Raw genomic sequence first — 17,501 nt, 5'->3', positions numbered from 1 at the left:
ATCATCGGGGCAGATGAAAGTTTTATCACGCAGATCAGCCTTATTTATCCCGATAATGTTGACCCCACTCATAGGTATATTTTGTTTAAATACCGGTGTGGATAATATCAATCAAGCAATTAAGATATCACTTGCTTCAACGGTGAAGGACAACATCGTCTGGAAACCTGCATACCTAGGAGTTCTCCGTAATGTTCTCAAAGGTGTGTGGAGTCCACCAATTAATACAAGGGTGTGACTTATTGGTAGTTATGACAGAAAAAAGTTCAACGAACAACAAACGAAATAAAGTGGCCCTTTATTCATTTCTTTATTATAAGACTGATTAAAAGCCGTAGCTTAGGTGGTAAAGCGCTCAGACCGATTGCCAGAAAGTCGCAGGTCCAAGTCATGCCGGTTATAAAATGTTAACATGCTTTTAAAATTTATAAACTTGATTCCTTAATTCTTTCTCAACTTAAATTATTTATTATTTTTTCTCATTAAAATACGAATTCATTGTTACAAGACATTAAACATAATTCTTTTAGTATCATAATATCTTAGCTTAACCAGTGCGAACAGCCTTCGTAACCTCAAAACCGAGTTACTTGAATATTGAATGACCCGCCATTATCTATTCAACGAGATACAGAACACGACTGAGGTGTAAACCGAAATTAATATGTTAATAGACCTTGCATAATATTCGTTAAGGTCGGCGAAATTTATGTATCCATTTGGGCGGGCTTAGATTTTGATGGTTGAATATCCAATTGTCGAATAATAGAAAATGTACATTTCTTCCATAGAGCGGAACCCTTTATTTACATGTCTGACTCGCACTTACACAGTTTTATTGCTAGACGGTGACCTGACTGCGACCTCACCTATGCCAAAGAGTAAGGTTAGTCATACAGAGGTTCGAGCAAGCCACCAAGATACAGCGATTTAAAAAAAATATTAGAAAATGTACATTTCTGCCACAGAGCGGAACCCTTTATGTACATGTCTGACTCGCACGTAGACAGTTTTATTGCTAGACGGTGACCTGACCTCACCTGTGCCAAAGAGTAAGGCTAGTCATACAGAGGTTCGACGAAGCCGTCAAGACAGCAATTTAAAGAAATAGATATAAGTACTTACTGTAACTTCGCAATATATATTTGACTAGCTGTTGTAATAATTAAGTATTTATGTGTATTCCTTAAATTTTATAAACTCGCGATAACTATAACATTGAATGTTCGAATGGAATGAATTAAAAAGTATTTTTTACTGCTATAACCTATCCCTCGATGATAAAACTATTTATTAAGAAATAATACTGCGATTCTAATGTAACCCACTTTTGTTTCTACCGGCGACCTAATAAAATTTGCTATTTATAGGTTAAAATTAAATTTAATGATGTAATACATAATATTTATGTGACAACAATAGTTTTCTCACCGCACACCAAGTTATGAATTTTATAGGCGAATTTATGCTACTTTCGGTTACAATATTGCAATTTTCTTAAGGTTCTCCAATTTTTTTGAAAATAAATTATAGCCTATATATAATGTATATCTCATACCTTTTGCTAAAGCTTCAGTAACAAACAAATAACCTGATGGGTATTTTTGTGATCTTAAAATAATGATTCAAACCGCAACTATTAAGTTTATACAAAAAGTCTTAAGATTTCCCACTCAAGGGTAATTCCCCGGTGCAAAATGTTTTTGCATGGGGAGATGGGAAACCCTGATATATACCGGTTTGTGATAACTGGGCTACCGTTTATGGCGAGCTATAACATAACCTGTTTTGTGGGACTCCCGCGCAGTGAATTGAGTTAATGGTTTAAAAAACCCGAAATACCTCATTTCGAGACGAACTTTTTGTATATTCACGATGAGAATTAAGCAATTACGAAACACTAACAAAAAGTTATGTAATTAGAATATTTGATCGTTGATGATTTTCTTGTTTAGATTTCAGCTAGTCTTACGAGGTGGCCGAGCTGGATTCCCTCTAACTTTAAGGGGTTATGTGTGTTTTTAGGCCATGGAATATCAAAAACTTCGCATGCCTACGTGATAAACAGTAGTCTAAGAGGCATGTGGGGGTAAATCCGTATTGCCTGCCTGAGCCCTTCTCGTTCTAAAATGGGTTGATAATGATTAGTATCTGTTTGTTTATTGGTCATCACTCATATCAATTAATATTTTAAAACTGTTTATTACTGCTATTCCACAAACATTAATGTTTTTCAGTGTCTGGGTGTCTATATGTACATTATACCTAAATAAGTATTTACGTACATTATTCATAAAAATATTCATCAGTCATTTTAGTACTTAGAAGCAAGCTAAGCTTTTTTGGGGCTAGATGGCAATGTGTGTATTGTCCTTGTATGTTTAACAAAAATAATCGGAGCCTACCTAAGATATTTAAAAGCACAGTAGGTGCACGCTTTAACACATTCTTCACACCATATGGGTTTATTCCTGGAACTAAATTATTGCAGACCTCCATAGCGTAGTGGTCTTATAAGTGAGATTTCTGTGGATCTATCTCCGGAAGACGATTTTGCAATTTATATGTCCCGAATTTCCTCTGGTCTATGGGAGTATCCAGTGGGTACATCGGCAAAGGTGTCAATAAAGACGTGTCGCCTAGCGATTTAGCGGGAAAGAAATAGTGGTATAGGTTTAACATGATAACCATACCAGATAACATAAAAGTCAAAGGCTAACTAGTAGTGGATTAAAAAAATGTAGCCTGTCACCTGATGTTCGCAATATATTGATACATGATACAGTAAAATATTTGTCGTCGTCGTTATTAACCTATTACCAGCCCACTACATGGCACGGGTGTTCTCTGAGAATAGCTCCCTAGTCTCACACGACACCATTTAGGTTTAGGACCATAGTCTTTTAAACATAATTTAAAGGGGAATTATCTATCGTTGACATAGTATATTTATCACTGTTTACTTATTATAGATATATATTTATACTATAAAAATATTTATTATATTATTTTTAAGTATTTTGTATATAATATAGTATCTTCATATTTGATTGTATTAGTATGTAGAATTTTGTTCTTATTTAGATATATTGAATAACCTTAGTAGTTATTATGTAGTATATTGTGCCTTTATTTGACCTATACCACAATTAAATCATCTTACTCACTTCCTGGGGTAGCTGGAAGAGATAAGCTTTCCTTTGTACACTTCATGCATCTTATGTTCACAATCACAATTTATATTACATAAATAATAAATAAATAGTCCACCACACTGGGCGCTGGCCATAGCGAATATATAATAGCGGTAGATTTCACACACCTTTGAAAACGCTTTGTAGAACTCTCATGCATACAGGTTTCGATGTATTCCTTCGCCATTAAAACAAGTGAATAAATTAAATTCCTTAAATAAATAAAATTAAATAAATAATATTATATACGTACAAACTGATACAGCCAACGCCAAAAGGCAGACGATGTTACACGTCCTCTTGTACATTGTATTGATAGTATCTGAAACAAATAGAGGCAATGAGTAAAACAAATAGGTACATTATACTAGCGGAGATAAAAGTCGTGCAAGAATAGTAAATATTGGAATGAAGGTGTTAAAACAATTTGCTATAATCCGCGATTCAAATGTTATTCGTAATATTTATTTCATAAGTAACTTTTTCACGACCTCTCTGGCAAAATGGCTAAAGTTTTACTTAATCTTTAAAAAAAGTTCAAAATTCATTTATGGGTGGGTTTACTCTGTACTAAATATATAATTTATGTAGTGGCAAGTGTGTTTGTCCCGCTTCCTCCTCGCCGTGCCACCAACTCATTCTACAGTGACACGAGAAAGAATTGTCATTTCTCGTCATATTACTTACCACCGCTTTGGAAAGCAGATTCTCCTAAAACAACTTTTTGATAGAATCAAGAAACTTAGAAGTTGCTCTTTTCCAACATCAAAAATTTACATTTTAACATTCACTACTCTTATAATATTACTCTTATAATTAGGAGGTCCTGGATTCGATATCCCAGGTCGAATTGGCTATTAAAATTTCTTGATATTCGTTGTGGGATACTTCGATCTTCGCTGCTTTGGTCAGAGAACGGGTTCTACCCAGAGTTTAAAATGCTGAGTATGATGAAGAACATCACTGGTTAATAACTCCTAGCATTTAGAAATCATTCAGGAGGCATAATAGTTACAACGGTTGGCAAGTAAAAGGTACAAAATATCCTTTGCCTACAAAATTGAAATTCGATGACAGCTGAAAATATAGGTCAAAGGTTCCTTTGAGACCATTTACTCATAGCTGTTGAAGTTCAATTTTAGACTTTGACTTATTTATATTGAATCTCATATCTTTTTCGCATAATAAATCAGACTTTATGACAGAACTTAACTGCATCTTAGGTCTAGCGATTTGAATGTTCAAGTACGGATCACGAGGTCCTATTTCGATCCCCTGGTAAGCCCAAGGTACCGTTAGGTATTAAGTTTCGGTATAAAGTAGTTAGTTCCCTGAAACGGTGATAGTTTAGTTGGTAAGACTTCGGCTTTCGTTTCGGGGAGACCGAGTTCGAACCCCGGCAATGCATTGATAATTATGATTGTAATAACAGCCCGGATGATAAGTAACGATTTTGTAGCATTAATTGTGAATGTTAATATATTAATCTACTAGCTAGGACCCGCGCGACTTCGTCCGCGAATGAGTCGACTTAAAAAAATAGTCGTATGTTGTCGCGGACTGTTTTAACTTTAAAGAAACAACAATTACGACAATTCCGATGTACTTCATACTGCCGTCGTTTGGCGTAACGTTTACCGTTCACGCATCGCACGCATCAGAATCTCTCGAAAGGGATATTTTTTGCAGTTATTGCAACATTTCTCATTAATGATAGCAGCCATTGGTCGTAGCGTGATGTTGTATAGCCATAATTGTTACTTCCAATCCAAATAAAGTAATAAAAATCGAAACAGCACGTTCTGAGATTCGCGCGTTCAACCAAACAAAATTGAAAAGCGTTATAATATTTCACTCGCGATCGACAGGTGTGATGGAGAGGCTGTTGAGGAGAAGGTTGTGGAGTCAAAGATACCGCATGGTTTATTGTTCTTGCACTGAGGAGAGCGAAGAGGCGGATCGGTGTAGCGAATGCATCAGTGATCGTCAGTTTCTGGTGTAGCAAGTGTAGCCGAAATTATCATTCACGAATTGGTCTGTACAGTCACAGGAGGAAATGCCTCCGAGACAATGTTTGAATCGTCTTACATAGATGAATTCATGGAAACATATGTAATGTGATAATACTTATAAACTTATACGATAAGTCACTCAAACAAGTAAATGCTGACTTGGTGAGGGAACAAGATGACAGTGAAGTTGAACTGAGAGCAATTATAGCCAAGAACTCCCAACTGAAAGGTGAACTAGCAGAGTTAAACAGTGCACACAATCTGGTCATAGAGGAGCGCGACCAACTCCAGAAGGCAGTCAGCTCATTTGAACAATGCATATCAACCTATGAAGAAGCTCTAGGGAAAATTTCTATGTTGGAGGGAGAATTAAGTAGGGCATGTTCAACAATCAATGACCTTCAGTCACAATTACACAGTGCTGAAATACTATCAACAAATAATCTGTACGATGAACTTGTTGCTTCATCCTCAACAATGCCAACGTGTATCGATCTGACTTGTGATAGTCCTTGTATTAAAAACCCCAAGCCTCAGCAACATTCCTGTTCCTATTTAAATAGCCATAACAAAATAAAAAAATACATTAAAATAAGTAAAATAATTAAAAAATCTCAAACTTTAATAAAAAAACAAAGGGCTGGCACAAAAAACCTGGCATTAAGAAAGGAACGCTCAGTTTTAGTAAATAAATTAAACACCCTTTCATTATCCTCTCAGAGAAGTAGAGAAAACTATGAAAGTGAAATTCAAAGCCTCAATGATGTAATTAAACAATTGGAGGACTCACTTAAAACTGTAACCATTAAATATGAGCTATCACAAAGGCAGATTGATGAACAAATTCTGGCAGCTGATGAGTTGTTAGCCCTAGGTACCTACAACATGGCTCGCTTTGAGCAAATAAATGTAACTGTACTCATGAGATACCTATGACTAACCTAAAATTATGTGATACAGTATCTTCCAACCAATTAGAAACATGCCTGGAGCAGTGCTCAACTGTCATACCAGACCCTTCACCTTTATTAAAAAGTATGCCTGAAAAACAGACAATTATATTTTCCGACATGTTAGGTAAAGGTTTTGGACCTATTATGAACCATTACCTTGATCACTCAGTGACTAATAGATGTTCACCGGGGGCTAGTTTCGATTATCTTATTAATAGTTTGAATAGTGACTATTTAGATGTAAATAAAAATGTTGTTCTCTTAATAGGAGACAGTTTGAATGTCAAAAAGCATCAAGTTATAAGATGCATTGATAAATTACTAGCTTTACATAGTAAAACTCAATGTAAATTCGTTATGTGTGCCTTTCCTTACTGTGGCACATTTAGTTCAAAGGAGAATGAACATATTTATAATTTAAATTTATTAATTTATAACCTGACATGCCGTCATAGTGACGCAGTTTTTTATTTTGACATCAATAAATCCATGTCATCCCTATTGTCTAGAGATAGTTTAATTTTATCTAAGAAAAGTAAGCATCACTTGGCATCTTTACTAGCTTACAACTTAAATGATACTGTTACAAGTATTGTAACTAAGTCTATTGACACCTCTACCATATTGTACTTCAAGTACCACCAATATTTCTAATATTGACCCTAGTACTTGTTCTAGTACTATAATAAATAGTTATTTAAACTAGACAGTGAGACAACGGGGAAGCTCTGTAATATGAACATTGTACATCAAAACATACAGAGCTTCACCGGCAAAGAATTAGAAATAGAACTGTTTGTTGAAAAATTCAATATACACATATTGTGTATAACTGAGCATTGGCTCACTGGAGCACAAATAGCAGTTAACATCAATAACTTCAAAATGTAAAGTGTGTTCTTTAGAAAGACTGCTATTCATGGTGGATCCTTAATTTTTGTACGCAATAATATAACATGTAAGGAGCGAAAAGATATAGTTAGTCTTTCTGTGGAGCGCATAATTGAACTGTCTTGTGTGGAGCTGGAGCGTTTTATAATAGTGTGTGTGTACCATCCCCCCTCAGGTGATTTCAACCAATTCGAGGATGTAATGGAAGATGTCCTTAAGCGATTGTGTATGTCTACTAAAAATGTAATAGTATGCGGGGATTTCAATGTTGATATCTTATTACATAATACTACTACGACTAGGTTGTTAAACTTATTTAAATGCTTTAATTTGAATAATGCTTTCGATGAACCTACTAGAATCACAGCAACTTCAGCATCTTGTTTAGATAATATTTTTTTTAACTGTGACATCTTAGGTAAATCGATATTAAACAATTTAAGGTCAGATCATTGTGGCCAACAAATTACTGTTGTTGGTACAAATAGAAATAAACATATTGTTAAGTACAGGCCGATAACACAGAGTAAACTGACGCGATTTGAAGGTGAAATATCAGCCAAAATTCCTGCTCTCTTTTTTGAAAACTGTCATCCCGACAATCTTTATCGTACGCTTTTCAATGAAATAGAAAGTGCATTTAATAAAGTATTTACTTTTAAATACATAGATTCTAATAAAAAAATGAGGTTTAGTGATTGGGCGACAATAGGCATTTACAAAAGCAGGGATAAGTTGTATGAGCTATATGATGAAAAACAATACAATCAGACTCCAACCTTCCTTGAATATGTAAAAAGTTACTCCAAAACATTTAAAAATGTTTGTAGACAAGCTAAGTCGCTATACATTAAAGATCGGATAGTAAAATCTGAAAACAAAATACAAACAACCTGGAAAATTGTTAATAATGAATCTGGGAAAACTAAATCTCGAGACGGAAATTTTGAATTAATTATTAATAATAATATGGTAACTACTGATACAGAAGTTGCTAGTACTTTTGAAAACTTTTTTCAGAATGTTCCTATTTTGTTAACAGATTCACTAAATTCCTCACCTACTGCAGCTCAGAATTTATTAAGAGGCAACATTAATGAGTGCAAAGTTTTATTTCATTTCAAACATATAGATGCATCGGATATCAGTAAAAACTTCAAGTTGTTAAAATTAAAGAAAACAGGTGATATATGGGGAATGTCGGTAAAGGTAATATCTCAAATTATTGACGTCATTGCTCCTCTTTTAGCCATAATTTTCAATGAATGTGTTGATTTAGGTACTTTCCCGAACCTAATGAAACATAGTAAACTCATTCCTCTATTTAAATCTGGTAATAAAAATGATATAAACAATTACAGACCTATCTCAATCTTACCAGCTCTTAGTAAGATATTTGAAAAAATTATATTAAATCAACTCTTATATCATTTTAATGTAAATAACTTACTACACCCTGAGCAGTATGGCTTCACTAAAGGTCGTAGCACAACGGACGCAGGCGCTAAACTTATAAAACATGTTTATGATGCCTGGGAATGTTCACAGAACGCCATGGGTGTTTTTTGTGATCTATCTAAAGCTTTCGATTGTGTTGATCATAAAACCTTGCTTCTTAAGCTAAGCCACTATGGTATCCAAAACGTTGCACTAAATTTGGTTGCCTCTTATCTCAGCAATAGAACCCAAAGAGTTTGCATAAATGATGCAAAGTCTCAGGGTTCAAATACCTCAATGGGTGTCCCACAAGGCTCGATTTTGGGTCCTTTTCTATTTTTAGTGTATATAAATGATCTACCGTACCATGTCAGTGGAACATGCGACATTGTATTGTTTGCAGATGATACATCTCTAATTTTTAAGACTGATAGGAGTAAAGATAACTCTGACGAAGTAAACCGTGTTATGTCGCATGTGTCGCACTGGTTTACAGTTAACAACTTACTTTTAAATGCAAAAAAAACAAAGTGTGTCGAATTTATCTTACCAAATGTAAAGAAAATTGATAAAAGGTGAATCACTAAAAATAGAGACTTCCACAGTTTTTCTGGGCGTGACCTTGGATAATAAGCTACAGTGGGGTGCCCATATAGATTCACTAGCGGGTAAACTAAGCTCGGCTGCCTACGCAGTCAGAAAAATTAGACAGATTACTGACGTTGAAATAGCTAGGCTAGTTTATTTTGCGTACTTTCATAGTGTTATGTCCTATGGAATCTTGTTATGGGGTAAAGCAGCTGATATCGAAACTATATTTATATTGCAGAAAAGAGCTGTACGGTCAATATATAAACTTAAATCACGCGAATCCCTCCGTGAGAAGTTTAAAGAAATAGGCATACTTACTGTAGCTTCACAATATATTTATAACAATATAGTATTTGTAAGACAACATATTAGTCTTTATACACAAAAAGTGGACATAAACAGTCGACTTACAAGAAATGGTCATAAATTAGTGTCATCTGCATATCGTCTGCGTAAGGTACAGGGATCATTTGTGGGATTGAGTATACGCTTTTATAATATGATTCCTAAGGTGATTTTGGAAGAATTTGTTAAAACACATTTATTAGAGCGAGGTTACTATACAATTGATGAATTTTTTAATGACAAGGTTGCTTGGAAGCATCCGGCTCCGCTTTCAGCTCTCACAAGATAGAAAAATGAATGTTAAAATACAAAATGTAAATTGTTGATGTTGGAAAAGAGCAACTGCTGAGTTTCTTGCCGGCTTCTTCTCGGTAGAATCTGCCTTCCGAACCGGTGGTAGAATCACTACAAACAGACAGACTTGACGTTTCAAAAGTGCTTATATTAGGCCTACTTGAAATAAATGAATTTTGAATTTGAATTTGAATTTGATAATATGAACGATACGATTATATAAATGTTAGGAAAATGTATTATAAGATAATGAAATATTTACAATTTGCAAGAACATATTTATGTTGGTCTGGTCGGCTTTGGTAGTGGCTAGTTCGATGTACCGACAAAACAAGTGCCAAGCGCTTTAGTGTTCCGGTAGAAATCTATAAGGAGTATGACTACCATACTAACTAACTGATTAGCCCGCTACCCTCTTAGAATACATCACTTACCATCAGGCAGTAGCGTGCACTTCATTCATGCACAAAAGCACTGCCTACCTAAATTATTTTATATATTTCGTATTGGAGGGGAATTTTTCCTTTTTATGTTTAATGCACACCCTGGTCGAAGACACTGTGCCCGCCACTGCCACCAGGTAAGATTGCAGTCAAGAACTAACTTGTAGTAAAATTTAAAATGTAGGATGAGTAAATTACACAATATCGATATGTTATATATTACCACGATACTGGTAAATATATATCTAACATTTTTCTACAACAAAAGTTAAATAAAATTCGATATTTATGATGACAGTTGAAAATATAGAACAAAGGTGTCCTTTGAGAGCACTTACTCATAGCTGCTAAAGTTCGATTGTAGACTTTGATTTATTGGTATTGAATTTCTTCTCTTTTTTTTAAATAAAATGAATCCTTGGTGACTAGAACCTAGATAAATCCTGATTTAAAATATTAAAATATTTCGACAATAAATACATTTAAATATTTCGACAATAAATAGCGAAAGTGGTGATTGCCTAGTGGTTAGGACTTCGGCTTCACTTTCGGGTTGCCGAGTTCGAATCCCAGCATAGAACTCTAACTTTTCTAAGTAATGTTGAAAGAAAACATCTTGAGGAAACCTACATGTTGGTGCCTGAGAGTTCCCCATAATGAATAAATTAAGGAATACGGCCCGAACCCTTCCCATTGTGGACCGCTGATCGGTTGATATAACGATTTCAATAATTCCAGCTCCATGCAATGTCCTTTTTTAAAATATAGATATTTTACAAGCTATAAAATTATACTTGGTGCGAAATTGAAACGAATATCTACTATTTATAAAGTTAGAATAAGGTAATGAGAAACGTGAACGAATCTGTACTAACGAGCGAGCCGATAAAGTGAAATATGAAACGTAAACGTATGCTAAAAGTATATATTGTTCATTATTTATTCAGAGAACATAATGTTATATTTATAGTCTAACGATTTACAAGAAATTCTATAACTTGTAAATCTGTTACTGAATAATGAATGCCTTAGAAAATAACAAATATATATATATTTTGTTTTTCTACAACAAAGTAAAATAAAATTCGATATTTATGATGCCAAATGAAAATAGAGAACAAAGGTGTCCTCTGAGAGTACTTCCTCATATCAGTTAATATTCGATTTATTGGCACTAAATTTTTTCAGTTATTAATAAAAAAATAAAATGAAACCTTAGTGACTTGAGCCTGTATACATCCTAATTTTGAACATTGGAATATTTAATCATTTTGAATAAAGCAGAATTACATTTTAGTATTTAAACATAGGAGCTCCGAAACTACAAAATTAAAAAAATCTGAACTTTTTAAAGTGTAGGTAATATGATAATTTTGTACAGGACTTATAACCGACCAAAATAATGAGTAGGACCTTATTGCTTCTTCTATTTCAGCAGCAGATTCTATAGAGAGGGAATAAATTATTGACTTCAAGACTAAATACCTAATTCTTGTGTATAGAAATTTTCCACATCAGTTTATGGAAATTTATCACCTATAGGTATATACGAGTACAACGTGCTACAGAATCAATGAATAATATTGAAAGATGCATAACTATATTGTATAATATAAAATCACCCTGTAAAAATATTAAATCAAAATAAGCATATTTATTATTCCAAACAAACGAATTCAATATATTCAAAGTGTTTACTTAAGACAACCCTATTGAAGATAAAAGACCGACACGCGCATAGTACCTACGCTACGCGACGCGTACCTAATAATGAGACAGGAATCACATGATTTTAAATTTGCATGTGATGTACCTAATTTCATTCAGCAATATCTATGAAAGTGGTTAACTCCAAAACTATTCGGTTTTCGGTTTCACAGATAAGTGTCAGAAACATTACATAATGTACGTCTAAAGCATGTGAAATAATATTTCGGTTTTCATTTACACGTTGTATAATCGCTAAAGCTGGGTAGACTGAATTAGAGCAGCGTAGTATTTTATATTCAACTTTATGTTAGCCCTATACTACAATATTGCGATATTCGTATACCGCTAATCCAAATGTGACAAAGCAGTCTAACGTGGTAGTGGAATAATTTGATTGGGGTATCGCAAACCCCTAATTGGTTTGTAGGTGTCATCGCAACTGATATAATATTAATAAGAAGGTTCACCAAAAAATAGGAAGGCTATTGTACCATATTTAGCATATAAAGATTATTTGATTTAAACGCTAAATCGCCTAATCTTTGCCAGTAATGTGGTAACTGCCACGGCCGCAGCCTCTTACCCTGTCTCGTTGAAATCCAAATTCATTTATTTCAAGTAGGCCTACATAATAAGCACTTTTGAAACGTAAAGTATGTATATTTGTAGTGCCTCTACCACCGGTTCGGAAAGCAGATTCTACCGAGAAGAGCCGGCAAGAAACTCAGTAGTTGCTCTTTTCCAACATCAACATTTACTATCATTTTTCTATCTTGCGGGAGATGAGAGCGAGGCTGGCTGCTTCCAATCTAGCTTGTCAGGTAGAAGAGACAGACCTTGTCAGGTTGTTTAGGGAGAAGAGGGCAATTCCTGGTAGTCTGAGGATGATAGTGAATTATAGAACTGAATTATCCTAATTATCAACCCATTAAGGGCCCAAAACAGGGTCTCCTTTCAGAATGAGGAGAACTTAGGCCGAATAGTCTACCACGCTGGCCAGGTGGGGATTGGTAGACTTCGCACACCGTCGAGAACATTACGGAGAATTTCAGGCATGTAGGTTGCCTGACGATGTTTTACTTCTCCGTTTTGTGCAAGTGATATTTAAATTGCTTAAATTAAAAAACGCACATAACTCCGAAACACACACGGTCCCCCGAAAAAAGTCAAAGCACTAATCACTAAGCTATCAACATCGAACGTAGTTACCTAAAAGTTTATTTTCCATACATATAAAACAGTAGGTTAGTTAAGTTAACTTTTTTTAAATGAAACCTAATACCTTATATCCTTTACATAAAATTTTGCTTGCACGTTGTCAGGGACTCCCCTGACAACGTGCAAGCAAAATTTTATGATGATACGAGTAGGTTAAGTAATTAAAGCTGGAAAGCGTTACAAACTCATTTATAACATCCGAATTTTAAGCTCAGAAGCAAACATCTTTTCAGCGATTTTCAGGAACAAGTGTTACTCCTAAAGCCATAGTTCAACATTTAAGATAATGGCAAGCTTTAAGTTTTTAATAAGTTTGTTGAAACCGGAGCTCAGTTCTAATTAATTAAACAATCATCTTTTACGATACTTCGTCGTAACTTTGTATGAAGACAAACATATGGCAATGGTTGAATTACATCAAATTGTTACGAGGGACGTAAAAACTTTTCAAGTACCCAAGTTATAAAGATATAAATTTATTTGAGTTAAAAGTTTGGTATTGTCAGAACAGTTTATGTTGAAATCGATAGAGATTAGATGATTAGTTTATAGCCTCACAGGAAATAAGTATATGTATAACATATAGCATAGTAAGTAAATATAACATTATCGTTGGCCGCGACTTTGCTTGCGTTTTTATTGGTTTTTTAAATGCCTGCTGAACTGTTAGTTTAACTGGAATAAAAAGTATCCTATGTCCGTCTCCATCTCCAGATTTACACGTAAAAAAGTAATAACGATCGGTTAAGTAGTTGAAGCGTGAAAGTGTAAGAAACAAACATAAAAACAAACTTACATTTGGATGAGTAAGGGTTAGAGACAAGAAAAAATAGAAATAATATTTTTTTTTTTACTTCAAACGATAGTCACTAAACACACAGTTTTGAATATAAGCGTGACTAAAAAGCAAAGCTGTTTATATTTGTACATAAATTATCTCTAGACACTTGTCTGTTTGAGGTTTGTATGCTTTTCTTGTAAAATTGGTTTTAATTGTATCTGTTTTTCTATTTTTAAAACATAACTGATGATGTATGTCTGCACACAACAAACATGAAAATGTTTCAGTAGGCATATCCAAAAAAATCTAAGTAACGCTACATGCTTATTAAGTAAATATTTACAAATTGCTGCGCCCTAACAGGGTTATCATTACAATTGCTTTTGATTATTATGATAAATAAATAAACAAATAAATATACAACGAAAATACACACATCGCCATCTAGCCCCAAAGTAAGCGTAGCTTGTGTTATGGGTACTAAGATGACTGATGAATGATTTTATGAATAATTTACATAAATAGTTATAAAATACAGATGAACACCCAAACACTGAAAAACATTAATGTTCATCGCAGAAACATTTTCCAGTTGTGGGAATCCAACCCAATGCTTTGGAGTCAGAAAGAAATAATAATAATATTATGATCAATATATGAGTGATAAGTATTAGATGAAGAGTGTAAAATGAATATAAGTTTAAAATGAATTATTTTAATTTTTTTTTTTGTAGAAAATCAATGCATTAAAAAGTATTTTACTGCTATACTAATTCCCGTGATGATAAAACTATTTATTTGCATAAGATTTACTAAAGCGATACAAAATATGTAACACGCTTTTGTTTCTACCGACGGCGAACTAATACAATTTCTGACCACAAAAGCTGCTATTATGACAACTATTAAAGTTGATATATTATTTACTCGTTTGGTTTATAATTTTTATGTTTAACTTACTAGCTGTTGCCCGCGACTTCGGCTGTGTTTGATTTTGTTTTTTGATGTGGCATTAAATTTAGTTGTAGATCTAAAAATAATTAAAGTATTCAGTATCGCTAAGCCTTAAATGAGGGGTTTGCTGCTGTCCGCTGAGGAGTTCTGTCCTCTACCTTCAACCACAGTTTGGGCAAAATTAAACACATATTATAACCTCTATACTACCTACTCAAATAATTATTTAAATCGGTTATAATTTGTCGGAGTTATGGTGTACAATCGTCAAACACTCATCTTCTCTCCCAAAGGAACCGAGCTTAATATTACTTCTAACACTTCCAAAAATATGTGTACAAAGTTTCATGAGGATCGGTTAAGTAGTTTTTGCGTGAAAGCGTAACAAACAACTTAAATTGTCATTTATTATATTAGTAGGGATAGGGATAGTTTTCTCCGCGCACGCCATGTAATGAATCTTATAGGCGAATTTTCGCTACTATGATAGAGCAATAATGTATATGTATACCATATACATTATCGCTCTTTTTTAAGGAACTCCAATTTTTTCTAAACAAATGAGATCATGTTAAATTAGTTTTCTTTTGGTGAAAATTTTTTTAAAATAAGTCCAGTACTTTCGGAGCCTATTTGGTATACTTTCTAATATGAGTATGGAAGTATAGTGGCTGATGTGAGCAGTGGCGTGCACTTCGTATATTCACAAAAGCACAGCTTACCCTAAAATTGATATATAACTAGTATAGTAGGAGGATCTTTGTCATTTTTGGCGATCTTCCCGCTGTATGCATATCCTGGTGAGAAGCTCAGTGCACGCCGCTGGATGTGAGTAAATCAACCCTAATGGTTAAGTTATTTATTAAATTTTGAACCCCATGAAATATTTTATTTACTTTAACTCATAACAAATAAACTCATAGCAAACACGATGTCGAAACAAAAAAAAAACAATATCTCGGCAAGTGAGATGAATTTGATTTTGTTCCGCTGAATGGCCTCCGGACTTATTCTAGGTAAATCTATTTTTTACATCAAGTTCCTATTAAATTACACATGTATTCGATATAGTTTAAGGGCCGATAGACGCAGTGGGCAGCAACCGTGCTCTCTGATTCCAAGGCTGTGGGTTCGACTCCCACAACTGGAAAAAAGGTTTGTGTGATAAGCATGAACGTTTTTCAGTGTATGTGTGTTTATATGTATATTATTTATAAAAAAATATTAGCGTGTGTTATAGGAACCTAGATCACTGATCTTGGTGCAGAAATGTAGAAGTAAAAAAAAATTTTTCTTCCAACTAACTCTTAACCTTAGGTTCTCAGTTACATGCGTCTTTTATTATGTTTGTAACTTATTTGTTTATTAGTAATAATAATAATTGACTGACCAAGCAAACGACCCACGTGATGGGTAGAGGAAAACAATCGCATATAAGCAAAGCAACTCCTCGCAGGGCATGCAAGAAAACGTCCCACAAAATTCTGTCCAGTATCCGAATGAGCTCTGTCACAATAAACTCTTCTACCAAAGAGTACTATATGTACACCGAGCTTCTGTTATGAAAAAAATAATATATATCATTTGTGGAATAAAGACAATTTAATTATAGAATCTAGTCACGCGTAGTGGATTTCAAATGACGAAATAAATTACTGTGTCAACACAAATGGAAATAATCCCGGATATAAATTACAATGCAATATATTAAAGTATATCGATTAATATAGATAGATACCTATTAATATAATAATTGAATGCATTCAATACATAAATTTATAAAATCCGCATAACGGCAAAGTCATATAAATAGCTATATAATATAGTACTGAAACATACGAATATTAATTACAAGCTATCATTAATATTTTATCCTTATTTTTAATAAAGTTTGAATTTATTTTTACGACTTTATAAAGAAAGAACAATATTAATACAGAAAAACAGCGTCTTTATTATCAAAAAATAATACAGAAAGCTTTATGATGCGTCGCTTGAACTCTCATGAATAAGGACCCCGAAAAGGTTCAAAAGTAGTCGGACATACTCCGATAAAAACCCACGTGAGTAGAGACATTTCAAAACCACACCTATTTTGAACGATTACGTGGAAGTAACATAATTATAATAATTTCTATTAAATTAGGTAGGTATGTGTTTATTGAGAGCATTTCCAGTTATTTACGTTGTTTTTATCGCAATGTGGATGAGAATAAATAAATATACATAAATATACTACGACAATACACACATCGCCATCTAGTCCCAAAGTAAGCGTAGCTTGTGTTATGGGTACTAAGATGACTGATGAATATTTTTATGAATAATATACATAAATACTTATAATATACAGATAAACACCCAGACACTAAAAAACATTCATGTTCATCACACAAACATGTTCCAGTTGTGGGAATCGAACCCACGGCCATGGACTCAGAAAGCAGGGTCGCTGCCCACTGCGCCAGTCGGCCGTCAAATAAATTACCATGTTTATTTATTTTTCAATAATTTAGTGATTCACTTTAAAAAGCAGTAAGTTTTTTAAAGCGAACACTTTGGGCGAGTTTTTTAATAGGCCGACATAATATAATGCTAAATTTGGAAAGCCAACTTTTTTTTATCACATAACAAATTGTTATTCTGCATAATTTCATGACCACGATATCAATTAATAT

General features: G+C 33.8%; 1 protein-coding gene across 2 annotated transcripts in view; it reads right to left on the bottom strand.

Annotated features, from left to right (window-relative positions):
- Positions 1–17,501, bottom strand: part of LOC120637720 (laccase-2-like) — a 99,274-nt gene that overhangs the window by 29,452 nt on the left and 52,321 nt on the right. For both annotated transcript variants that reach the window (XM_039909684.1, XM_039909692.1), the window contains exon 2: positions 3,448–3,516. In XM_039909684.1, coding sequence (XP_039765618.1) covers positions 3,448–3,502 — 55 coding nt within the window. In that variant the 5' untranslated portion in view covers positions 3,503–3,516. The remainder of the gene's footprint in view (positions 1–3,447; positions 3,517–17,501) is intronic.

The sequence above is a fragment of the Pararge aegeria genome, chromosome 1 (genome assembly GCF_905163445.1).
Source record: "Pararge aegeria chromosome 1, ilParAegt1.1, whole genome shotgun sequence".
In the NCBI taxonomy this organism is placed as follows: Eukaryota; Metazoa; Arthropoda; class Insecta; order Lepidoptera; family Nymphalidae; genus Pararge; species Pararge aegeria.
Note: the sequence above shows the minus strand (reverse complement) of the source record. Positions and strands in the feature narration are given on the sequence as shown.